This window comes from Leiobunum rupestre, chromosome 2 (genome assembly GCF_980474605.1).
Source record: "Leiobunum rupestre chromosome 2, qqLeiRupe1.1.hap1, whole genome shotgun sequence".
NCBI classification, from domain to species: domain Eukaryota; kingdom Metazoa; phylum Arthropoda; class Arachnida; order Opiliones; family Sclerosomatidae; genus Leiobunum; species Leiobunum rupestre.
In genome coordinates this window covers 75,934,627-75,960,372 of record NC_143385.1, presented here as the reverse complement: position 1 = coordinate 75,960,372, position 25,746 = coordinate 75,934,627, and the positions used below count along the sequence as shown (strand labels likewise).

The window sequence follows — 25,746 nt, the reverse complement described above, 5'->3', positions numbered from 1 at the left end:
GGCATCTTTCCGTTGACGTACCCGGCGTTGATTCTTTCGGTACGTTACCTTTAGTTTTTCGGCTTACGCGATCTGAGTTTCCCCCCAGTAAGCCGGTTATCCCCGGGTCTCCAACCCCAACCCGACTCAGGGTTTCTTTAGTCGGGTTTTCCAAATCCCAAAAAAAAAATAGAATACACGCCAAATTCCCACTACTAGGTCCGTTTCACGTGGGGGGGGGGGGGGGGGCGTGAATTCATCCCGGCAAATGAGCTCCGAACTAGCCTAGGAGAACGATAGTTGGAGTAACTGTGTTCGGTTCTACACATCGTAATTTTGTATAGTACATGTACCTATATTCGTTTTCAAATGTTTATATAGCGCACGCGCGCGTGAAAGTTAGTTTTTGGTTGCTGTTAAAAAAGGTGTTATTTTGCGCGTGTAAAAATAAATTAACGGCCAGTTCTGTTTTGAAATAAGAGGAAAAAGGTTTACCGGTTTTTATGTCGGAAAAGTTCGCGTCTTTTATTTCGCTGTTCACGACATTTTTTGGTCCGTCGAGCCGGATACATTCGTCAACTTGATTATGTTCCTCAACTAATCATCGAATCGGCTATCTTTCCGTGAGAGACAGTGAAAATTAGCGTGGATTCTCCGTTGGAAACCGTTTAAACCATCGATCATATCCCGATCGTAAACGAATCAACATAAGTCATCATGGATGTTCTGGTGAGAAGAAGAGCAGCTATCAAGGGACAGATCACCAGGATTGAAAATGCGGTGGGTCAAACAGCAACGAATCTATCTGACGTCGCCTTGAAGCTGTATGTAGACAAGGTGGAAAAACTATCGAAAGACTTGGATGAGGTTCACGATGCCGTAGTTGCAAATATCGATCCCGACGACGACGATTTCGCGGATCACGAAGATGAATACAACCCCCTAATCGCTCGACTCGAAGATCTGACAATCCTACTCGTCACTGAATCGAATTAAAGAGCAGCAAACATTCCAGTGAGACAAGTCAGACCAGCTAGTGATGTACGTTTACCTAAGCTGGAACTTCCATCATTCAGCGGTGGTTACGTCGATTGGCTTCCATTTCACGATCTCTTCACGGGCACCGTACACAACAACGAATCGCTCACCGGAGCTCAGAAGTTTCAGTATTTGAAGTCATCATTACGAAACGAAGCAGCGCTCCTCGTTCAATCTATTCCGGTAACTGACGCTAACTATCTGGAGGCTTGGGATATCTTAAACAATCGGTTCAACAATACCCGGGAAATCATCGATGCACACGTAAAACGTCTCTTCAGTCAAACTAACGTCATCCAAGAATCTTCATCCGCTTTACGAACGCTCATCGATACCACCGCCGAATGCATAAGGGCGCTCAAGGTTCTCAAAGAACCAGTACAACATTGGGACTCCATACTACTTCATCTTGTAAAGGAAAAACTGGATTCAGAATCTCGCCGACAATGGGAACTTTCCCTGAGGGGGACCGAAAGACCAACTTTCGAGGATCTCGTTACATTTCTTGAACAACGGGCCAGAGCCTTAGCAGCAGCTCCGCCTACAACTACTGCAATCAAGTCGAAGCCTCCATTACATCAGAGACCGAGTACAAAGGCTCATCATGGTGCTCTGAGCGAGACGTGTCACTTTTGCAACGAAACACACTCTGTATACAAATGTACCAATTTTCTGAATGCATCTTCGGACGAGCGTTGGAACATGGTCAAGAGGAGTGCCATGTGTTTCAATTGCTTACGAACCGGTCATCAAAGCAATGACTGCAAATCTGGTCATTGTAGGAAATGCAACGCACGACATAACACACTTCTACATCAAGAGAAGGAATTAACGAAGACGAAGGCAACCTCCGGTGTAGTTTCATGCCCATCTCGTGAAATAATTGGATCAACCCAAGTTATCTTGGCAACCGCAATGGTCCAAGTCAAGGGACTTGACGAGCAACTTTATCCAGCCCGAGCGCTTCTGGACTCGGGTTCTCAAGCCAGTTTCATCACGGAACAATTCACGAGGAAACTAAGATTGAAGCGAACACGTTTCAACGTCTCAGTTGACGGAATTGGAGCAACCGGAATGAACACCTCTCAAGGCAGTGTCATGGTGAATATTCAGTCAAATATCATTAACACGTCGGAGGTCATCGTCGAGGCAATCGTCCTGAAAAAGGTCACGGATTATTTACCTAACAGTCCGTTCGATCCTGGAAATTGTCTACACTTGAAAGGCTTAACACTTGCTGATCCAACTTTTCATAGCCCTGGACAAGTGGATATTTTACTAGGTGCTGACGTGTATCTAGAGCTCTTACAAGATGGCATTTGCAAGGGGAAAGAAGGTCTTCCAGGTGCCTTTAATACTCTTTTCGGATGGGCAGTTTCCGGTCCATTGCTGATGTCCGGAAGAAGTTCGAAAATAAAGGTCCACCATTGTACATTGGAAGCAGATTTGAAACATCTTTGGGAGCTAGAAGACATCCAGCCTCGAAGAATACTATCTCCAACAGAAATTCAATGTGAAAAGAACTTTGAAGAATCACATACACGTGACTCTACAGGAAGATTCACTGTACGATTACCAAAGATAAACGATGCACCAAAACTTGGAGATTCTAAACAAATGGCAATCCGTCGATTCTCTCACTTAGAACGACGTCTACGTGTTAACCCGAATCTCTATGAGGAGTACCGCAAGTTCATGGGGGAATACATTGCCCTTGGACATATGGAACTCATTCCCTCGAATTAAATAAAAATCGAAACCAATCCATCTTACTACGTGCCTCATCATGCGGTATTCAAAGAAGACAGTACCACCACGAGAGTTCGTGTGGTGTTCGACGCCTCTGCCAAATCTACAACTGGAGTTTCCCTAAACGATCATCTGCTAGTGGGGCCAAAACTTCAAGATGATTTGGTCAATCTCCTTATTCGCTTTCGTCAACATGCCATTGTAATGAAAGCAGACCTTGCCAAAATGTTTCGTCAAATTAGAGTACATCCAGACGACTCCGATCTTCAAAGAATTGTTTGGCGAAACAACTCACACGAACCCTTGCTCGAATACCGTTTGCTAACGGTTACATATGGAACCGCATCAGCGCCATACCTAGCAACTAAAGTCTTGAAGCAACTCGGCCATGACGTGAAAGAGACACTTCCGTTGGCATCTTCGGCTTTACAAAATGACTTCTACATGGACGATCTAATGACAGGCGACGAAACGATTGAGAACGTTTTAAGACTTCAGTCAGAAATCATTCAAGCTACATCTCAAGCAGGATTTGAAATAAGGAAATGGGCGTCGAATGAAGCTGCATTATTGGATACACTACCAGCCAACATGAAGGATTTACAAAAGCCACTATGCATCGAGAACGACGAATCAGTCAAGACTCTCGGCCTATATTGGACTCCTTCGGCTGATAATTTCTCGTTTATGGTTACTTCTCCAGCGTCAAGAAGTTCAATCACTAAACGTACGATTCTTTCGGATACAGCAAGGATATTCGATCCTCTGGGACTGTTGGCACCAATAACCGTTCGAGCGAAACTGATGTTACAGGAAATGTGGCAGCTAAAATTGAATTGGGATGAGCAACTTCCCCAACCACTTGAAGCTAAATGGAGGTCGTTTCGAACCGATTTACCAGAAATTGAAAACATTACGGTTCAACGGCACATTTCGCAAGCTAATGCTACAGACATTAGCCTGCATGGATTTTGTGACGCATCGGAGAAAGCGTACGCAGCTGCCGTATACCTGAAGACGGTGAATCACAACGGACAAATCAAAATACAACTGATCGCTGCGAAAACAAGAGTCGCTCCGCTCAAACAAATCACACTTCCGAGACTGGAATTATCTGGTGCATTACTTTTGGCTTCTCTAATTCAACTGATCAGGGAGTCATTGAGATTGGATATAGCTGATGTTCATTGCTGGTCGGACTCAACAATCGTCCTAGCTTGGTTGAAAGCTCCACCGCAACGTTGGAAAACGTTCGTAGCCAATCGAGTGTCAGAAATCCACGAGAAACTACCGAGAGCGCAATGGCATCACATTTCAGGAGACAGCAACCCTGCAGATTGCGCTTCTCGAGGAATATCCGCTAGCGAACTGGGAAATCATGGTATCTGGTGGCATGGACCGCAGTGCCTTATTTTCGCCGCAACAACGCAAGAACTACATGAACTCTCAGAGCCAAATGAATGTTTATCCGAGGAAAGACGAATTATTTCTTTAGTAACACATCATCAAATGGATTTCACGCTCCTTTCCAAATTTTCAGCGCTTAAAAAACTCATTCATATCACCGCCTACATTCTACGTTTTGTCTTCAATTCGCGAAATGCGACAGAATTGAGGATTACTGGACCTTTATCGAAGGAAGAGAACGAAAAGGCGCTATCCCATTGGATTCGGGTCGTCCAAAGCAACAGTTTTAACGAAGAGATAGCTTGCCTTAAACAAAACAAAGAATTACCACGGAAAAGTAAAATCCTTTCGATGCGTCCGTACATCGATCAAGATGGGATTCTTAGAGTTGGTGGCAGACTTTGCCACTCCAACTTACCATACGAACAAAGGCATCCGGCACTGTTACCGAGACAGAGCAAATTAACAGAACTTCTAATACAACACGAGCACGAGAAACATTTTCACGGAGGTGCTCAACTACTAACTTCTGTCTTACAGAAACGTTATTGGATCGTCGGTCTTCGTGATGCCATACGTTTCCATATCAGAAGATGTGTTTCATGTGTACGACAGCAGGCAGTCACTGTAAAGCAACTTATGGGCGATTTACCACCAGCGAGAGTAAATCCTGCTCGGCCATTTTTGAAGTGTGGAGTCGACTACGCAGGACCATTTACCCTTAAACTAATGAAGGGACGAAGTCACCTCAGGTTTAAGGGATACATTGCCGTCTTCGCTTGCTTTACCACAAGATCAATTCATCTTGAACTTGTCAGTGACATGACCACCGAAGCATTTCTGGCAGCATTGAAACGCTTTGTTGCTCGACGAGGAAAATGCGCCGATATTTACAGCGACTGTGGAACCAACTTTACAGGAGCCGATCGAGAGATGAAAACATTCATCAAATTCATAGTCTCTACAAACAACAACGATCAAGTATCACGATGGCTCGCAGACGAAGGAATTAATTGGCACTTCAACCCGCCTGCAGCGCCACATTTTGGAGGCCTCTGGGAAGCCGGGGTGAAGTCCGTCAAGTATCATCTGAAACGAGTTCTTGGCACCATGGTTCTAAACTTTGAAGAAATGCAAACGCTTCTTTGCCAAATCGAAGCTTGCTTAAATTCACGTCCTTTAACGGCGTTAAGCTCGGATCCAAACGACTTCAATGCGTTGACACCTGGACATTTCCTAATCGGAGATGCGCTCACCGCAATACCCGAACCCGATCTCACTTCTGAAAACGTCAACCGCCTGTCACGTTGGCAATTGGGCCAACAAGTACTGCAGCACTTTTGGAACCGTTGGCGAAATGAATTCCTCTCTCGCCTTCAACAACGTCCAAAGTGGACTACACCAAAACCGAATCTACGAGTCGGCGACTTGGTCTTGCTCAAAGATGAAGATTTACCTCCAACCAAGTGGAGAATGGCAAGAATCACTGAACTTCATCCAGGACAAGACAATCAAGTTCGCGTCGTAACTGTCAGAACCTCTGACAAATCACTGAAAAGACCCGTAGTTAAATTATGCCAGTTACCACTAGACTGATTTTAATTGTATTCAAACTGTTTACTAAGGGTTATTTATGTATGCAAATGTAACTTTTCGGACTTTTACTATCTCATTTGAAATTCGTTATTTCAAGGCGGGCGGAATGTTCGGTTGTACACATCGTAATTTTGTATAGTACATGTACCTATATTCGTTTTCAAATGTTTATATAGCGCACGCGCGCGTGAAAGTGAGTTTTTGGTTGCTGTTAAAAAAGGTGTTATTTTGCGCGTGTAAAAATAAATTAACGGCCAGTTCTGTTTTGAAATAAGAGGAAAAAGGTTTACCGGTTTTTATGTCGGAAAAGTTCGCGTCTTTTATTTCGCTGTTCACGACAAACTGAGACGGAGAGAGGAAACGAGCTTCTAGGACGTCCGTTTCTCTGAGCGGGTTCACTTGCGTCTTCAACTTTTCCGGTGCAGACAATGAACGAAGAGGGGATTTTCGTTTCCATATGTAATGTAGCGAGTCGCTTTTGTTCCAATAAATGATTTTTAATTGGAATTATGTGATTAAATAACATTTGTGTTTTCTTAACAAAATTATATAAAATTTAAATTTTAATTATTTGATTAAATAACATTTGTGTTTTAGTAACAAAATTAGATAGAATTTGAACTGAGGGAAATAACCTTATGCGAACGGTGGTTGTACCTCTTACTTGAGCAACGGACGGGAATAAAACAAAGAATGTGAACGGAAATCCGTCTCACTGGGCAGGGTGAACTCACCCCCTATGTGAAACGGATCAAGTAGTTCGAATAATGTTTAGCTTCACTCAAAACGGGGAAGGAGGGGGCAAGCCAGCTTGTTCCCTCAGCGACTTCTCTAGTTCGAAATTACAAAGTTCGCGTCGTTTTGGGTTTTACTTTTACTTTTAAATAGTCGGCCGTTGAAGTGACTACTCTCGTCCCGGCGTCCGCGACACCGCCCGTTTGCGGTTACGGTTATAGGCTGTTGCTTCAATTTCGCTGTCAAAGTCAGTTAAGCGACTTTTCTTTTCATTTTGAAAACCAGACTCTACCTAACGACCAAACAAAACTGCAAAATGTATACATTGTAGAAAGACCGTTTTAGTGTCCCATTCCAGATCTGACAGGTTGTTGTGATTATTTTGGAAATGATAACGTCTTAGATATTTTACAAAATAAATAAAGATGTGCTACTTTTGAATGAGTTTGTCACTTTTGTAGTTAGAAAACGCTTAAAAATAAAAATTCCAAAAAACCCCGAACCGACTGAATAACGTGGAAACTGAATAATGTGCATCCTGATTTACGTGGAAAAGTTAGTAAAACCTGAATAATGTGGAAACTGAAAAGCGTGGAGTCTGAATAGCATGGAAACTGAATAGCGTGGAAAAGATTCCTTTTGGCGTTGCTAGAAGTCGCCACTAACTGAATTTTTAAGGCGTCGTTCTTCATATAAACAAGTTGGTCGAATCGTAATCATAATTTCACTTGCTGATTTCTTCAGAGGTCCAAGCGACCTCGAAATGACTTTCCAGAGGTAGAAGAGGCGGTTAAAGAGAGTGTCGAAGCTACACTCGCTAGGGAATTCCTCGCCCTAGATAGAGTCCTTTGCAACAAGGACAATAAAGTGCAAATGGCAGTTGCACAGAAGATCAGGACGGTCTTCAAAGCGGTGGAGACCATGGTATACGCCAGTCACCTGGAACTTGCTAAGGTGCAGGGTGCTTTTGAACAACTAAATGAGACTGTGAAAGATCTCAGAAAGCAGCAAATGAGCTTCGCTACTGTTGCAGCCAGTAATGTAAGTTCAAAGGTTCCTGAAATTACCAAGGGCAGGAAAAAGTCCACCGTTAAGAAAGAGGGACCGAAGGTCCCGCCAAGGGGTAAAAATGTGGTACTGCTCTATCCCACAGAGCAAGGTGAGACTTCTAGTTCTCTCAAGAAGAGACTAGAGAAGGAGGTTGATCCCTCCAAACTGCAAATAAGTGTTCAGAGTGTCCGGTCCTGTAGGAACGAGGGTCTGGTGGTACAGGTTAAAACCGCTGAGGATATGGAGAAGCTGAAGAGGGGAATCAGCGATTGTGCTGCCTTGGCAGACAAAGTTAGTGTTAGAGCTCCAAAGCTCAATAACCCTAGGGTTATCCTTTACGGTGTTGATGAGGACATCGTAAAGGAAGAAATTGTTGCTAAGCTTATAAGCAACAATAAGCTCTCCTGCAAGGAGACGGATATTGTCCCTAAGTTCTCGCTGAGTAACAGAAAGGGTGGTGTTAACTGGGTGCTGGAGGGGCCTCCAGCCCTGCTTAATTCGTGGAAGGCGAAAAAGAAGCTCAATTTGGGCTACTCTGTGGTTGGAGTCAGAAGTTATGTGTATCTTCCAAGATGCTTTAAGTGCATGAAGATTGGACACATAGAAGGTGGGTGCATTGAAAATAGAAGGTATTGTTCCCTATGCTCAGAGGATCACAGCTACAAGGATTGTAAGAGCGATCTTAAAACTTGCAGAAACTGTGCCCTGAGTAATAGGGACAAGAATACCAAACACAACACTGCGCATTCAGCGCTGGATGGCCAGTGTCCTGTGTATAAGAAGGAGTTGGAGTTTCTAAAGAGTAGAACCAACTATGGAGGCGAGTAGGAAGCTAAGTTGTCTGCAGGTCAACTTAGGCAAGGGCAAAACTGCAACCTCTGCGCTTAGACCGTGTTGCCAGGAAGGCTCTATAGACATTGCCTTACTACAGGAACCATATGCAATTAACGGTCGGGTAATAGGTCTACCCATGGGAACAAGGATCGTCTGTTCCCAAGACAATCCAAAGGCAGCTGTAGCTGTCTTTAACCCTCAGGCACAAGTGATCGTGATTTTGGGAAATCTAAGCTTATGCCTGTTCTCCATTTACATACCACCAAACGATGACATTGAATTCCATATCGATAAGATTGCGAATCAATTGGAAGTACAGAGTGGAAAAAAGGTTATCTTGTGTGGTGACTTTAACGCCCATCACGCGCTTTGGGGATCAAAGCATCACGATGAGAGGGGTAGGTTGTTAATCGACTTATTCAACTCGTTTGATTTGAATGTCGAGAACGATCCGGGTAGTGGCCCAACGTTCTGGACCGTTAATGGTAAGAGTTGGGTGGACCTTACGGTATCCAGTATGGCAATCGCGAGTAGAGTAATTGAATGGCGTGTCAGCAACGAGGAAACATGCAGTGATCACAAGTACATTTTCTTTGAAATTGGTGATCTTGTCCTGGAGAATGATTCGAATGCAATTCGTGTCAAGGATATTGATCTTGAAAGGTTACAAGATATTATCGTGCCTGACTTGGAGAGGCTGATGGAGTCTCCACTCAACAATGAGGTTGAGGTCGAGGCATGCGTGGTGGAGATTAATAATCTCATTATTGAGCGTTCGAAAGAATGCTCAAAGTTGCGTAAGAATAAGGGGCACAAGTCCACTCCCTGGTGGACGAGCGAACTCAGTGAGAAGAGGAAGGAGTTACGAACGCTCAGGAGGAGGTTCCAAAGAACCAGGGACCATGCAGCCCGGGAGGCGCTAAAGGTCGAGTACCGTCGTGAGTCAAAAAGCTATAAAGCACTTATAGCAGACTCAAAGCTTAAGTCCTGGCAGGATTTTTGCACAAGGGTTTCAAGGGAGGATCCCTTCTCCCTACCGTATAAGTTGGCCACAAAGAAGGTCAAGTGTAAGAATGCATTAAATTGCATCAAGAAACCGAATGGTTCTTTGACCTCAGGTATTGAGGAGACGTGGTCTACTCTGATGGATACTCTTTTTAAAGAGGACTCCTTGGATGATGATGAGGAGGTTCATACGACAATAAGGGAGTCATTGCACGAAGACTTCATGAGTCAGAATGATGAGCCATTTACGAGTGATGAGGTCTTGGAGACTATCAACTCTTTTAAGAAGGGCAAGGCTCCTGGTGAGGATGGTATCACCATCGAGCTTTTCAAGATATTTTTCTTAGCTTGCCCAGCGTTGTTTGTCAGGCTTTTCAACACTTGCCTCAGTATGGGATACTTCCCAAAGCTTTGGAAGGTTGCTAAGTTAGTTTTTCTTTATAAAGAAGGCAGAGACAGGCAGGACGCAAAGGCCTACAGGCCAATCTCGCTTCTTCCGGTGGTAGGGAAGGTGCTTGATAAGCTGTTGTCAAGAAGGTTGTATTACTTTCTTAACAGCAACAAATTGCTTAGCGATAAGCAATTTGGGTTTAGACATAGTCGATCCACGACTCACTATCTAACCAATATGGTGAACCAAATCAGGGATAACAAAGCAAATAATTGTCACACCAGTCTGATGTCTTTAGATATCGAGGGTGCTTTTGACAATGTGTGGATTTCAGGAATCCTACACGGTTTAAGGAACTTTAAGTGTCCGAAGAACATATATGAGACATATGTTAACTATCTGAAGGATAGAGTTGCAGTGGTGAGGGCAGGTAGTACCTGTGTACGGAGAGTACTGACCCGCGGCTGCCCTCAGGGTTCATGCAGTGGACCTCTGCTATTCAATGTGGTTATGGATAGCGCACTGAGGATTGAGTATCCAGAGGATTCTCTAATCCAAGCCTTCGCGGATGACTTGCAGTCATTATTTTGGGGCACGTCCAGGCGTGCTCTCGAAACCACGGGTAAGGTGATCGTGGATAAATTGACTAAGTGGAGCCAAGTCTATAAGCTGAGTTTTTCCATTAAAAAGTCGGCGGCTATCACCTTCGCCGCAAAATCCATAATGAAAAGGCTCCCATTCTATAAGATGGGAGCCGTCAACATTGCAAATGTTGACAAGTTGAAAGTTGTCGGTGTCACCATCGACAGCAAGCTTTCCTTTCTTCCTCATCTCGAGGAAGTAAGTGTCCGGGTGATGAAGCTGGTGCAAAGCATTGCTTGTTTTGCAAAGGTTGAGTGGGGCCTTACCACCCAGCGGTCAGAAGCAGTATAAACATCACAGAGCAACTACCCAATGGCAATGGGATAGAGGTGTTTTCTGACGGTTCGTTGTCCGGTCGGGGTGCCGGAGTGGCATTTGCTGTGTACAGAGATGGTGTGGAAGTGTACAACGAGGTTACTCGCATTAATGGTAAGGTGGATGCGTTTTCTCTTGAGCTATTAGCAATACATGAGGGTATTTGCTGGTTAAGGACGCATGGTCAACGTCCTGGTGATGGTGCAACGGTTTTTACAGATTGTCTTTTTGCTATTAACGCAATAAGCAATCATAAAAACAATCATGGTTTATGCCATGATATCCGTAAGGTGTTAAAACGGATTGAGACTCAAGTCAACTTTACTTGGATAAAGTCGCACACTGGGTGTGCAGGGAATGAAAGGGCTGACTTTCTTGCAAAGTCAGCAACCGATCTTCCCGAGGAGAAGGAGATGAAGCCAACTAAGTTGGTGATTAAAAGGTGGCTAAATGAGGTGACGACTCAAAGGTGGCAGGAGTCGTGGGATGAGAGTGAAAAGGGAAAGGTAACTAAGAAGTACTTTCCTAAGGTCAATGGTAGCTTCAACACGAATTACTATTTGACGCAAATCCTAAGTGGACACGGTAAATTCCCACTTTACCTGTTCAACTTGGGTCATATTGCATCGCCCAAATGCATATGCGGTGCTCTGGAAGCAGACTCAGAGCACTATGTTCGTAATTGTCCTAGAACGAAAAATTTGTTAAGGAGACCAATCCGCGAGAATGGTCTCCACAATCTGGATAACGAAACGATCAACGATCTTGAACGCGTAATGCGTTATATCGTTGTGAATTTTGACGAACTCACGAGTGAGTCGTGAGTAGGAGTTTCAGGTATACGGGTGTATGTGATTTAGGAAGCATTTCCTATCTTTGTATACAGGTCGACGGCTCGACCGGGACAGATGATGAGTAACCCCTGTAATGCTTTGGCGGTGCACGGGGTATATAAATACAACAATCTGATGATGCTGATTTCTTCAGTGTCACATTAAATATTTCTTCCTCTCTTTTCTCGACTTTTTAAGAGGCTGTTATTTTCTAAGATGATGTTCGCGGTGGTGGTGATCACTTCACGCCGCATCCTCATCCTCCGACTTCGGTCAGGAAGGGGCTGGTAACTGGGCGTCGGCTCAGGCTACCGGAGAGGGTTCAGGCAAACTGGCCGCCTTGAAGGATTGGGTAGCCTGCTGTGGGGCGGTGGGTCTCCGTATGAGGCGCAGAGGTCCTGTTTCCCGGCCATTTGGGGCTACAACGGGTGTCCGGTGCCAACTGTGCCGGGTAACGTGGCCCTCTGTGTACCTGCCGTTCCCCTTTGTAGCTCTTTCTGTAGGGTATGGTTCTCTACATACGTGGGTAGTGTGTTGGCTGGAGTTGCTGTGTGCGAAGTGAGCGGTTGGTCCACCCATTGCTGCACCTTCTGCTGGGTTGAGTGGCTTGCGTCAAAGGTGCGACCATCAGTAGTAGGGTACTACTACCCATGCTGGATTTGTCACCTGTCCGGGCTAGGTGGACGCTGGCGTAGGGCACTATGATGATAGGCCTCCGGTGGTATGGTCTCTGTTACTAGGTACACCGGGCTATAAATTCTGACACACTGGTCGTTGGCCTACTAACAGGTCACTGTCTCCTTAACAGACATCATTACCTGATTGGAATCAGTGATGATCGAATCTGTAGGGCATGTCAGGCTGAGGAGGTAACCGCCTCTCATGTGCTTTGTAGGTGCGATTACTACGCGGCCCAAAGATTCGAGCATCTTGGTAAGCATCAGCTGGAAACTTCTTATTTCTATAATATGCCGGCCAAGAGGATTCTCCGTTTTGTGTCGGATATCGGCCTTTTTAAGTCTTAAGGTTCGGGGTTGCACAATGGACCTCTGGTCGAAGTGCGCGAACGGGCATGTCCTTAGCCCTTCACTCCTTTCACTAATAATAATAATAACTGCAAGGGACGCTAAAGCGGCTGAGGAAAAGAAAATCCTTTCCAAGGGATACTCTTCTTTAAGAGACGAGTTGTATGTACAAACTAAGGTACAAAATAGAAGTTTAAAAGTGTCAATAAAACCAAAACAAAAGGCCACAAAAAGAAAACAAATACTACTACAATCATTGTTAAAAGGAAATTTACTCGAACTAAAAAAGACACACATCCAACAACTAATCAAGCCTAGGTAAAACTAATAAAGCGAGATGCAAAACTCCAGTGGCTGTTACGAGTGTCTGTGATATAGACCCATTTCAACTAAGTGCCTATGTTTTGAACCCACTTCACATAAGTACCTGTGATACTAACCTAACTCAAATAAGCACCTGCGATACAAAACTAACTCAATTAAGCACCTGTGATACGGACGCAATTCAAATAAGTTCATGCAATACAGAGGTAGTGCCAAACAAAAGCTTTTGTGAATTAGCTGTGCGAAATAAAAAGTCTTGTGACTTGGATCTAGTCTCAGATGCAAGTTCCCATCCAATTAAAAATGATTGTGATAAAAAAGTTGGAGTAAGGTCTAAACGTAAGCTTTCCAAACCATACTATCTTACTGACTACCATTGTTTATGAGTAAATGATTGAAAACTTTGCTTTGTTATAACATATACCAAATATAATGCAGCACTAACTGAAAATATAGACCAAATCCTCTTCCCATTTGGCAGATATTCTCCACTTGCATGACTACCACTGCTAGTGAGCAGTGTCATCCACACAGCACTCGCTAGCTGCGAAAAGACAAGAGTTGGTGTTTTTATTTCAAACAAGACCGAGGGTGAACAGGATACTGCTTTTATATTCTCAGTTAATGTTAATTTATTTTTGAAAGTATGTTTAGAAACCATTTCATTAAATACAATTTCAGATAAAATAATCATTTAATTTATTAAATACAATTGGAGATTAAATAAATTTTGTTGCTTATATATTACAAAATTTTCTATTTTTTTAATGTATTTTTTTTTACATATTTATCAAAATGGGCATGCACATATAGTCTCTTATTTCTATAGCCTCTGCCTGCATGATGATTCCCTATGCATTCTTTCTGTGTAAGAAGTAACTTGCGAGATGTAGCGAAATTTGTGGCAGTAAGCTTTCCATTAGCGTTAAATTTGTATTGAGCAAATAAGCTCTCAACTGCACTACCATTAAGACAAATAGGTATTAAATAATATCTTGAGTATTTAGTTGAAAATGACTTCACAAGACCCGCCATACCAAAAACCATAATACGCAATAGATCCCATGTCTAAAAAATTAAAAACCATTAACAGATATCAAAAGTGACATAATTTCCAAAAGTGTGACACTCCCTATACTTTCGTATGCTAAAGATTTTGTTAAATATATTTATGAAATTTAGTCTTTGCTATTTCGGTAGTAATGCCCGGCAGACCTGCAATGCCTGGCAAACCGGTAATCAACTAACTAGGGCCGGCTGCTCTGATAACTCGTGTTAGGATATAGAGTACAGGCAGTTGGGGGGGGGGGGAAACGAAAGTTCGTCTGCTAAAAGCAACGACTCTACAGCTAGTTGGACGGGTAATATTTAGTCTTTGGGAAAATATTTTCCAGGTTGCTTGAGTCGGCCATTTTGGGCGCGATTGCAAACATGGCGAATATGGATTGTTTTAATGTTGATTTAAATTCTAATTTTAATTCTTCTGAATATTACGATAGTTTAGAGCTTACAGGTGTCAAGGCTTATTGGTTGGTTCCTATAACCAAAGGAGCAAGCTATGCCCCAATAAGTGAAATGGATGTTTCTTCAATAAAATCCCGAAGAAAGGAATTGGATTCAGTATTAGAAGTAGAAGAAAACGCTAAAACTAAATGCAAAGACAGTGTATTGGTTCAGAAATTTACTCCAAGAATCACGACTGAAGAACACTACCACCTTGCTGATAAAATTTTTAGTCTTGGCTGCAAAAATTCGTATTTTAGCATTGATAGAAAATATCAAGAAAAATATAGACCAAAATATATTAACGATTCATTCCCAATGGTGCTAACTGAGCTGTACGATGACAAATGTGTTGATTTACCATTCCACGAACTACTTAAACATTGTGAAGGAATTAAAGTAGGTTTTACATGCCAGCAAGCCGAAAAAGTAGAAGCTGAAACAAAAAATCAATCAAATAGCAAACTATGGCATTGTTTCCGCGCTGGTCGTATAACAGCGTCAAACTTTAAAGCAGCCTGCCACAGTAATCCAGCAATGCCTTCAGCTTCATTAATCGCTACAATTTGTTATCCAAGTGAAAGAAAGTTTGAAAATGAGGCAACCAAATGGGGTACTCATAATGAAGAAACAGCACGAAAAGTTTACCGCAATGCAATGCTGAAGACTCACAAAAATTTTAAAATTGAAAGTTCTGGACTTTGCTTGAATGTCAATCATCCCCATCTCGGAGCCTCACCGGATGGATTTGTTAGTTGCGACTGTTGTGGTAAAGGGGTTATAGAGCTGAAATGCCCTTTTACCATGAAAGATAACGCTCTGAAGGATGGAGATAACAAATTCTATCTTCAAATGAGCGAGAGTGAATTGAAACTGAAGCAAAATCATGCCTATAATTATCAAGTTCAGACGCAGCTATTTGTAACTCAAAGAGTGTATGCGGACTTTTGTGTGTGGACCAAGGTGGACTTCCATATTGAAAGAATATATCCGGATGAGGATTTCTGGGCAATTGCACTTAGTAAATCAAAAGAGTTTTTTTATAATGCTATTTTGCCAGAACTAGTAGGACATTTTTTTAGGAAGGATACGTCCATTAAAGAAAACCCCAGAAAGAAAAAAAGTGGAAAGAAAGCGGTTAAGTCATCCACTGAGCTCAATATTTTATCTCCAAATAAGAGGAATAATTCAAACAGAATGTCATCCCCATCAAAAGATTTGAATACCCAATCCAAAGTTCCTATAAATTTCACTTCACCATCCACAAAAAATCAGATTACGCCATCCACACCCAGTGCTTCTCAGAATATAGGATCAGCAACTAAAGAACTTGTTCAGTCCCCTTCAGAACCAAATAACTCTAGTCAATGTGAAGTCTGGTGCTATTGCAAACTACCCGAGTCTGGTGATATGATATGCTGTGATAACCAAAATTGTGCTATTGAATGGTTCCATATTGAATGCCTGAAAATAAAACGGATTCCGAAAGGAAAATGGTTTTGTGCTGAATGTTCAAAAGTTAATAGGGAGAACAGATCAAAGAAAAGGAGGCTCCAAATGTGATTTTCTATTTACTGGTCATTGTTCCTATATAAATTCAGAAATTACATTATTTTGAAAAATGAAAAAATAAATTTAAGGTCTCAGTTATAAAAATTGATTAATTTATTCAATAGAAACTACTGATGGGGTAAGATTTGTTAACGCACAGCACACGGTAGCAATTTTGTCAATTGTAGCAATATTTTCATCCGGGGCCCGATGTAGCAATTCCACGGGAACTTTAGTATGAAGTATTTTATACTTTTGTCGTAGTTGCCCGATAACTCTTTCAACATGAATTCTGACATTAGCTAATTTACGTGTAGTTTCTACATCATTAGGGGATAGTTGTTTTTTTCCACGGGTAAATGCTGGGTATTTTATGGATGCACAATAAAATCCGACTGAATCGTCAATATCAAACCCCCTATCAGCGAGAACTAAATCTCCAGGAATTAGTTTTTCTAAAAACCCACAATGTTCTGTTAAATGTTTATCCGAAACACGAACACCCCAACCTTTTGAAATATAACTTATGGATCCTTGAGGTGTAATACCAATTAGAAATTTTACAGTGTTATTGTGTTTATAGCTGGACCACGTATTTGCTCGTGTTATAACACTGGATGGTTTGTCTGTGAACACCTCAAAACAATCTATGATCACTGCACATTTTGATCCAAATTGCTCTCTAAAACACATTGGCATTGTTGCCTGTAGTTCGTCTCTTTCAGGCCACTTAATGAATCGGAAAAGGCGATTGTACAATGCATTTAAACAATTGTAGAAAATTCTGCTAACAGTTCTTTCGGAGATAAAAAACCTGTACGCTAATTCCCTATTTGATGAAGCCAATCGTAGTTTCATAACTGTCAGTATAAATTGTTGGAATGGTGTTAGCTTGGAGTTCTTGAATAAGAACGGTGAAATTTCTTCAACTAAAATATCTAAAAGCTCCAAGCGTTCAAGCCCCGTGAAGAAAAGAACTTTTTCATTATCCCCAGCAAAAAATGATGTACTGAATCGATATTTTTCAATATCCTCAGCTTTAGATTCAATTTCCAACGTTGCTATTGATAATTGATTTCTACAAAGGCTTAGCATTTCCTTTACTTGGTCTAACTGTAAAGTTAGGTTTTCAATTGAAGATTTCAATTCTTTTAATTCAAACTGGGCTGCTTCTAGTTCAAACTGAGGACAGACTCTTAAAAATGTTTGGGAAAAACCATCTGTGAAACAGCTATCCGTTTGCGTTGCGTGCTCATCGAAGGTGGTTTCTGTTTGAGTTGAGTGCTCATTGAAGGTGGTTTCTGTTTGAGTTGAGTGCTCATTGAAGGTGGTTTCTGTTTGAGTTGAATGTTCCACAAAGTTGGGTTCTGTTTGGATGTATTCGTCTGTTAAGCATGGTTGGGTAGTCTGTGTAGATAAATTTGCATATGTTGGATATATATGTTCTTCAAATGTATGATCCATTTCTAGTAAAGAAACGTTTTCACCAAAAGACATCAAATTATTTTCATTAATAATGGAGGAATTATCATCAAGCGACACAGTGTTGACTTCTGCAGCAGTAAGCAGGGTATTAATTTTTGGCGTAGATGTAGCACCTGGCAGATTTGGATTTAAACTATTTCTACACTTCGTAGTTCTGTAGGTATCAAAGTAGTGCAGCTTAGCTCTTTTAAGTCTTCTTTCATAGCGCTCTAGCTTGTGATCATTGTCTTCAATTCCACTAGTTCCGTCTTGAATAACACTAGATTGATCTGTTTTTAGGTAACGACTTGGAAGCCAGTCAGGATGTGTTGCATCGTAGAGCGTTGATGGTTTTCCTTAAACAAAATAGTGTATAGTTTTGTGTTTTAAGCTCTTTTGAGTTAAAAAATTAGAATACCTGAAGCGAAATGCCTTGAACAAATGCGAAGTTTTTCATCGTACCCCTTAAGCCTTAGTTTATTGACCCATAGGCGCTGCCTATCAGATGATAATTGTTTTGTTTTATCCCCCTGGTTTTGTATAACGTTTGGAATCCGGTAAAAACTGACCTCCTCCGATGACAATCTTTCCCCTGAACAACCCTCAATACAACAACGCTTACGTTTTTTACCCATTAAAAAGATCAAACCTAAATTGGTGATCCAAAATTCCTATCACGAAAACGCGCCCAATATGGCTGACAAACGAGAGAAAAAATAGATAATAGTTATCCAGCTCTTTCATAGATGGCGATACGATCGCTATTTTTATCCCCCCCCCGTTATTTTAGTTCCCCTATGACGTTTCATATTTCCCCTCTGCCTTTACTCTATAGAAAATTTTGGTTTAAGCTATAGAAAACTAGAAAATGTTGAAATAATAGGAAATTATAGGATAATTTTGGAAAAAATAGGAAATTATAGGATATTGAAATTATAGGAACTCTGGGAGCCCTGTTTTGTCACCCTTTCTGGCTCTTTTTTTAGTCTGGTATTACATCGTAGGTAGATGGCGATAAAGTCTCCACATATCGACTAAAAATAAAAAATGCACTAGCTATGAGGTGTATTTATTCTTTATAACTTCCTTTCCTCCCCAAGGCATACTTTCCCTTCTTCCCTCCCAACTTTAATTTCACTCGTATCATTCACTAAGAAATAGTGTCACATTTTTGGTAACTATTTATGTCACTTTTACAGATATTTAATAAAAAAAAAATATTTTTTCTACCTGCCAAGAAATGAAATACTTCTCTGGGTACATACAATTATATTTCTTGTTTGTACCTAATGTTTAACGAAAATTGATTAATGGAAAAATTACTTTAATGACAACATACTTTTTAAATATTGTAGCTATTCTTTAAGATAATTTAGACCCGTTGCCATATTTTTCATGGGCTCATCCTCCGTTGTAAAAACCTTTTACCTGCCTTTAAATATTTGTACGTGGCCATGGTCTCATCACTGTCTGGTGGTTTGGGCCCTTTCTTGGGGTTAGCATATTCATACAGTTCAGCAAGGACATCATTTTGCTGTATAAAATATTTTCAAAAATTAACAGGGCTAATCAGGGAGGGGAGATAGAAAAATTAACTGGGTAATGCTAAAAAAGGTCCCAACAACATGGGGGCAGGGCAGGAATGTTGGAGGCGCCAAAAAAACTAGGTGGGGGGGGGGGAGAAAATACTTTTAAGAGAAAATTTTTAAAATAAATTTGATTACCCTTGTTTCCAAAATAGGGTTTTAATAAATTTCTACGATAATTTTATTCAAAACTAAAGACGTAGCGCTGATTGAAAATGATTTGACTTCATTACATCTAACTTCTCAATTTAAAGTTTTTAACTGATCAAGTAGTTGGAGGGGGCAAGTACATTAGTTATCTCTCCCAGTAAAATATTTAGGAGGAGCGTTGCCCTTCACCCTTCTCCTCCAGTTATTACACCACGGGACAAGAGCCCCCTCAGAAGCAGGTCCCAAGAAGGAAGATATCTGTAGAAGCAAACCTTTGGAATTTTCAAAATCTAGTCTCTGCCCAGACCTATTGGTTAAGTGATTGATGATCAACCAGGGCCGTGCAGATGTATTCAAAATCCAAGGGATCCAGAGGCGTATAGAGGGTTTGTTGCACCCAGGGCAAATCTCTTGTATGGCGCTTTATTTTGCTTTAAATCTACCTAAAAAGGTGCCACCTAATGAGTGGGGGTGCGCCCTCTAATGACCGGCGGTTCGATGACAAAAAGGTCATCAAACAGATTTTGGCACCCCAAATGAGTGGCACCCGGGGTATAATGCCCCTTTACCTCCCCTCCTTGCTACGCCACTTAAAGGGTCGATAGGAAAAGGCCAATGAGGGACTGATTGGAAGCCACAATTAATTGTAGTGGCCCATCAAGGGGGTGGGAAAATAAAAAATGGCATTTGCCTGGACCCCAGAAAATCTCCGTACAGCCCTGAATAGTTTATACATTATGTTAAATAGTTAACCATTACCTGCATTATCTTGGCTGGTTGAACGTTTAATTTGGTCCATGCATCCCTTGTCACGTAGCTTTGAAGCAACTTCGGAACCAAGCGTGGTACATGCTCATCTCATCTATTATCTTCTCTTGTCTTCATATCAATTATGGATTTCCACCAAAATTTGATACCCTCATTCACAAACTGACGAGACCCATTTTCTTTTTATGAAAACAGTGCATTAATTGATATAGCCTTTCAACTTAAAAAAAAATATACCAGAAGTTAATAAATAAAGGAAGTAAGCCCCTTTATTATGAACTTCTTTTTAAACATACATCATGAGAAGGACAGCTGATCCAATAGATTAATTCGTCAATAATGAATGGGTTTTTAAAAAAAGGATTAACCTCTACATCAATTGAACCATTTTCTAGAATTTTAACTAAGTATGCAACTTGGTTATTTTGGGTGAGTTTCATTAAGCCAAGGTTTGAAGATGCTCCATCGCAAATTATGGCAGGAACTTTGCAATTGTCGTGATCTACACGTCAAGTGCTACATTCTCCGCCAAAAAAAACGCTAATCCCCTAAAATTACTACTTTTTTAAAATTAAGTTAATTAAAAAAATTATCATTTGCGGCCCAAAAAAAATCACTTCGTAATCTACGCGTCAAGTGCTACATTCTCTGCCATGAAAAAAAAACCAAAAAATACAGGAGGCCGCTGTAGTTCAATTTCGCCGGGAAGTTGAATACTTTCCCCGAAGGGGTTTATTATAAACTTCTGCTAATACTAAGACTTCTTTGACTAATGTTGCAACACTTTTTTGTAAAACAAAATTGATCAAATGTATCCGTTCCTGCCAATATTTTCAATTATTTAACACAAAATTTTTTTCACTTTGGAATCTTGTCAAACGAGAAGATATTACACAAGTGTAGTTATAATATCATACTTATGGTTATTTCTTTTATCAGGGCTCTCAGGTGTTTTACAGTAAGCAGGGTCTTAATTTTTATGTAATAGAAACACCAGATCTCATAACTTGTTGCTACAGCCTGAAACTGAAAACAAAACACATTATCATTTACTAAAAATCTTTATTGATCATTGGTGACTCATGGTAGAAGTTTACTAGAGGCTTTTAACAATTTTACAATACTGCAATAAAGAGCTTTAAGCCAGTCCAAAGGATTCAATTATAGTAGGTTTTATCAGGTCACTTATGACACTTCACTTAATATATTTTTGTTTTTAGATACCATGAAATTTTCCAACTCATCACTGATCTACAATCATGGTACTATGGTATTTTTACTCTGAAACAGTAAGGTTGGGTAAATACTTAAAAAAGCGGGTCTTCTTCCATCTAGTATAAATAACAAGTACTGAAACTTGCAACTATAGTTCAATATTCCTAAGCCACAATGTTTGCCCCACAATCAAGCTTGATGCCAATTTTCTAAAACTGACGCCAATAGGTTGTTAGGCAATCAACTGATTGTTTCAAATATTTAAGACTGGTGAAAATAATCAAACTCATTTATACAAGCTAGTTAGTTAGTTTTTAGCTATTATATTCAGTTCAACATCTTCCAAAATCTCATAAACTTGTGTTCTTAGAAAACATAATATTCTGCTTTTTTAAATGTCATACGAACTATATAATAATTTTTTTTAATATCTTTAAAACCATGTGTTCAATATCTATTAATTGTAAATTAAAAAAAAATTGTTTATGTAACTTAAAGCGATGTTAGTTAGTAGAGCTAAAAAAAATCATAATAAATAAAACCGTTTTTAAATTTAATAGGAATATTATTACCTGGGTTAAAAGATTCTTTGTATTAAGGAAAAATTTATCTATTCAATCATTTTCTCCGCATAAGAGTAAATAAATAGCAATTTATATTTCAAACAGTGTAAAGCAATTGAGCATCATAAGCATTTTGTAGTCCTAGCATTATCTGTTGTAATTTAAAAGAACCCAACAATTTAGAAACATTTAACAAATTCATTTCATTATAAAAAGCATGCCTATTCATTTTAACATTGTGTCAATAAATTATTAGCCAAAAAAAAGCTGTACAAAATTTAATACTATACTATATAAATACTAATTACTTTCCCAAAATGGTATTGGAAAATATCTTTAAGCCTAGTTCCTGCAAGTCAAAGACTTTGTACTAATTCCTAAAAAGTGTCAGCGTTTTGTTCTCTAAAACCAATTACTAGAGGAAATCAAGTGGATTTGTTTTTACATCATACGAGGCACTAACTATACAGGAGTAGAGGCAAGACTTTTACACAATTGTAAGGGAACTTATAACAACGTTTAAATACACAAAAACATGTATTTCATGGCACAAATCACAAAATAAACCGATTTGTTTTAATAAATTAAACTTGAACTATTTTTCAATGTTTTTTCACAAAATTTCCTTAAAGGAACAGGAAGAAAGAAAATTTTTAAGAAAGTTACGAGTTACCATTTTTTTCAGACCCGCTGAAAATAAATTCAATAAAACCGTAAATGGTTTAAAAAATACATTGTTTCAAGTTCATTATGTTATGATTAGTTTCCCATTACTTTAATCTTAACCACGATGATTGTGTTAATAGTTGATAGTTTTGGTGTGTAAATAGCTGTTGCTAATACAGCTGTAAAGCAGTTTCAGAATATATTTAAAAATGGGAACTTCTTGCTTTTTAAGATTAATAAACAATCTTTAACTTTTAACAGAAAATGAGCGTTTAGTAACAGAGCCAGGGAGCACAGGTGAAGGAGGAAGACAAGAAGAAAGCATTGTACCGGTATTTAATAAATAACACTTAAATTCAGTTTATATATTTTCAGTTAGTATATTGAATGGTTATGCGTTCTGAAAATCCCAATGAAAACAAAAATATAAAGAAACACCAACAAAATGATGAGGATAGTGTTGCATTATTAAGTAACTTCTGATTCTCACTCTTATTTCACCATTGACAATAATTTGATTTCTTGTGACGTGGAATCTTTCACGTTTCTATTTGGCCTAACCATTTCTTCTTTTGAGAAAGAAGCAGTCTTGGATGGTTTATATTTAACATACATATGTTTATAATTCAATATGTGGCTACCGCATATTTATTGACAGTTAACTTATTGGATGGGGAATGAAATGTTTTGGCTTTAGAATCACCTCAGAAAATACTTCATAAATACAAATTTCTGAAAGAATAAATTTTTTTAGAACGTAACTACACTACACTTTCCAATCTTAAACCATTTGTAGGATGATTTCATGAGAAAAATGTTTAGTCCGACTATGCTGAATATGGAGTTACACAACATTAGGGGGCTTTCTGGTTTCATCTTTAATAATGGCGCACGATGCAGGTTCAAATTAACACGTGACACTGTGCATGTGTCGCTCACCGTTACTTAAAAGAATTGAGAAAGCCCTTAGTGTTGTGCAGCGGCTTCTTCAGCATAGTCGGGGTAAAAATCTTCCTCATTGATAAAAAATCATTAAAGCTACTCTGCCATTTTTTTTTACCAAACATCAATTATACATATGAGTGACTTAGGCCTAAAGTGGTGCCTTGGGTATTAGCCTAGCGGGTTTTTATTATTATAACCAAGGGCATGTAAAAAATGTTTTTTCAATCATTTCTAAACATTTGTTTATTTAAAAGTTAAACCCATAAAAGAGGTCAAAACCGAATTTGATGATAAAAGAAAATTTTAGTATTCTGTATTATCTATTGATACTGTAGTTCTTAAATTATCTTAATAATTGATCAAGCTAAAAACTCATTTTAAGACAGTACTCGAAAACAGAATGGGATTCAGGTCCCTAGTGTTTGTTACTTAATGAAATGTTACACAGGACGAAAGCAGTTAATAAGGTCAAAAAATTAACTTAGAAAGAAGGTTACAAAATAATGAAGGAACAATTCTGAAAAAAAAAAAGATCAGGGGTGCCTCTCTACATCTCTAGTGTGCAAAGTTCTAATTGAGCACTCAAGTCCACATACATTAAGGTGTATTAGGCCTACCTTACCTTTCCTCTTGTTTCTTCCAAATAACAAAATTTGAAAATTTTATCGCTCATTCCCATTCCGATTAACGATGCTGTTTTTGTTGTTAGCATCTGTGCCATAAATTTTTCCAGCTTTCCTAGCCATGCTTGCTAGAAGTTCTAGAGAATCTTTATGTGTTGATTTTAGAGACAAGAGCCACTCTTTCAGCCCAATCTCGTCCTGTTGAACAAAGATAAAATTTTAGTCTAAAGCAAAATCACAACCCTATCACACACTTTAAATTCCCTATCATGTTGTGAAAAGGCCTGTCGCAATGCAGGTTATAAAATAGCTTCTTAAGTATTGCTCTTAATATAAGTTTTAATAATTTAATTGCTATGTGAAAACTGAAATACGGAGTTTAAATTGTTTTATTAACACAAAGACCTGCACAACTACATAATATATGAAAGCATTGTTCCCTAAGTTTGTGCAGCCAGTTGTTTTGAAGAATATTGTGTGTGTGAATCACCTTCCACTAAAGCTAGGACGGACGCATGGCAGAAAGGTGCAATTATAAAAATTTATGCTCGAGTAAAAATTTAGCCTAAGAATAGGAAGTGTCATTCTTAGGGAACAATACTATACTGATGATATTTCTTACAGGATTGGTGAGGATAATTCTTGCATCTCTTTCTCTGTCTCCTTTCATTTTTAGTACAATACAGTGTTCCCCTTTAACTTGTTGATAATCTGAGCAAACATCATCTATCTGGTCCATAAATATTAACTATAAAGCAAAAATATTAAAAAGAGCCTAAATATTAATTTTGAAGAACACAGAATTTGAAACCTTTTTCGCATAGACAACATGTAACAATATCTAAATCTGTAAATATCTAAATAAAGCTACAATAAAACAACACTAAATATTAGTGACAAGTCTAAATTTCAAACACGATACAAACTAAACCTCAAATCAAAATATTATTTTAAAATTAATATCGCTATTGCTATATATTTACACACAATTAAATACATTTTAACTACAATCAATATTATCTTTCAATTAACTTTCCCTTAATTACTAATCTTATGTAAAAGGCTAGGATTTTCCATCTGTTAAAAATCGAAATATATCAACCAAAACTATCAAAGACCTATCGCTCTTACACTTTTGTGATGTTATAAATTTGCAATAAAAATATATTTACCTCTGGTTTGGCACTACTTGAGTCTGTGTGAAGTTCTAGTCGATTGGGGTAGAGTTTACCATATCTTGTTTGCCAAGCTGATGTGAAAGGTCCTCCCAATTTTTTAATGTACCCATGAATTATACAATCAGATTCTAAAATGAAAAAATAAATAAAACATTAAAGTTGCAATAAAATTGGTAAGAAAACCAAATTAACACTAGGGAAAAACAAAGTACTAAAAATTTTGAAAAGATGAAAGTGGAATTTTTCAATATAGAAAAATGCAAATGATAAGGAAAGGATTTTACTAAACCGTTATCTTAACCCAAGCCTTGTACAAAAATCCAGCAAGTATGAAAAATCCCATTTCGATAAAAATATGCTTTTGGAGATCTATAAATGCAATAGTTTTACAATGGATAATACTAAAAATAGGGTAAAATTACTATTAAAAATTTAAGAAATTAGTCAGCTCGACTTGCTTTATTGAATTAGGTGGTTTCTTTTCGCTTGTTCTGGGATTTCGTTGTAGGGTAAGAAGTGTAAGGCTATGACATCATTTTACTGCGATTCTGTGGCGACGTAGTTTGAGTCTGAGTAAAAACGTTTTTTCCTTCCATAAACTGCAACCTCGT

General features: G+C 39.3%; 1 protein-coding gene and 1 long non-coding RNA gene across 8 annotated transcripts in view; both read right to left on the bottom strand.

Moving 5' to 3' along the window:
* Window positions 1-13,667: 13,667 nt before the first annotated feature.
* On the bottom strand, window positions 13,668-20,159 carry LOC149959036 (uncharacterized). The gene is made up of 4 exons (XR_016478368.1): window positions 19,937-20,159; window positions 18,781-18,975; window positions 18,672-18,727; window positions 13,668-13,991 (listed from the first exon to the last, which is right to left on the bottom strand). It is a non-coding gene; the product is annotated as an uncharacterized LOC149959036 (long non-coding RNA).
* An 841-nt stretch (window positions 20,160-21,000) lies between these two features.
* The window catches only part of Gprk1 (G protein-coupled receptor kinase 1), a 67,674-nt gene continuing 62,928 nt past the window's right edge, over window positions 21,001-25,746 (bottom strand). For 3 of the 7 annotated variants that reach the window (XM_090166385.1, XM_090166383.1, XM_090166388.1), the window contains 4 exons: window positions 25,130-25,263; window positions 24,580-24,705; window positions 23,957-24,155; window positions 21,002-23,121 (listed from right to left, as the gene is read on the bottom strand). In XM_090166385.1, the coding sequence (XP_090022511.1) occupies window positions 23,997-24,155; window positions 24,580-24,705; window positions 25,130-25,263 (419 nt within the window). In that variant the 3' untranslated portion in view covers window positions 21,002-23,121; window positions 23,957-23,996. Of the gene's footprint in view, window positions 23,122-23,951; window positions 24,156-24,579; window positions 24,706-25,129; window positions 25,264-25,746 lie in introns of all 7 variants that reach the window. The other 4 variants (XM_090166389.1, XM_090166384.1, XM_090166386.1 and 1 more) reach the window with 4 other exon arrangements.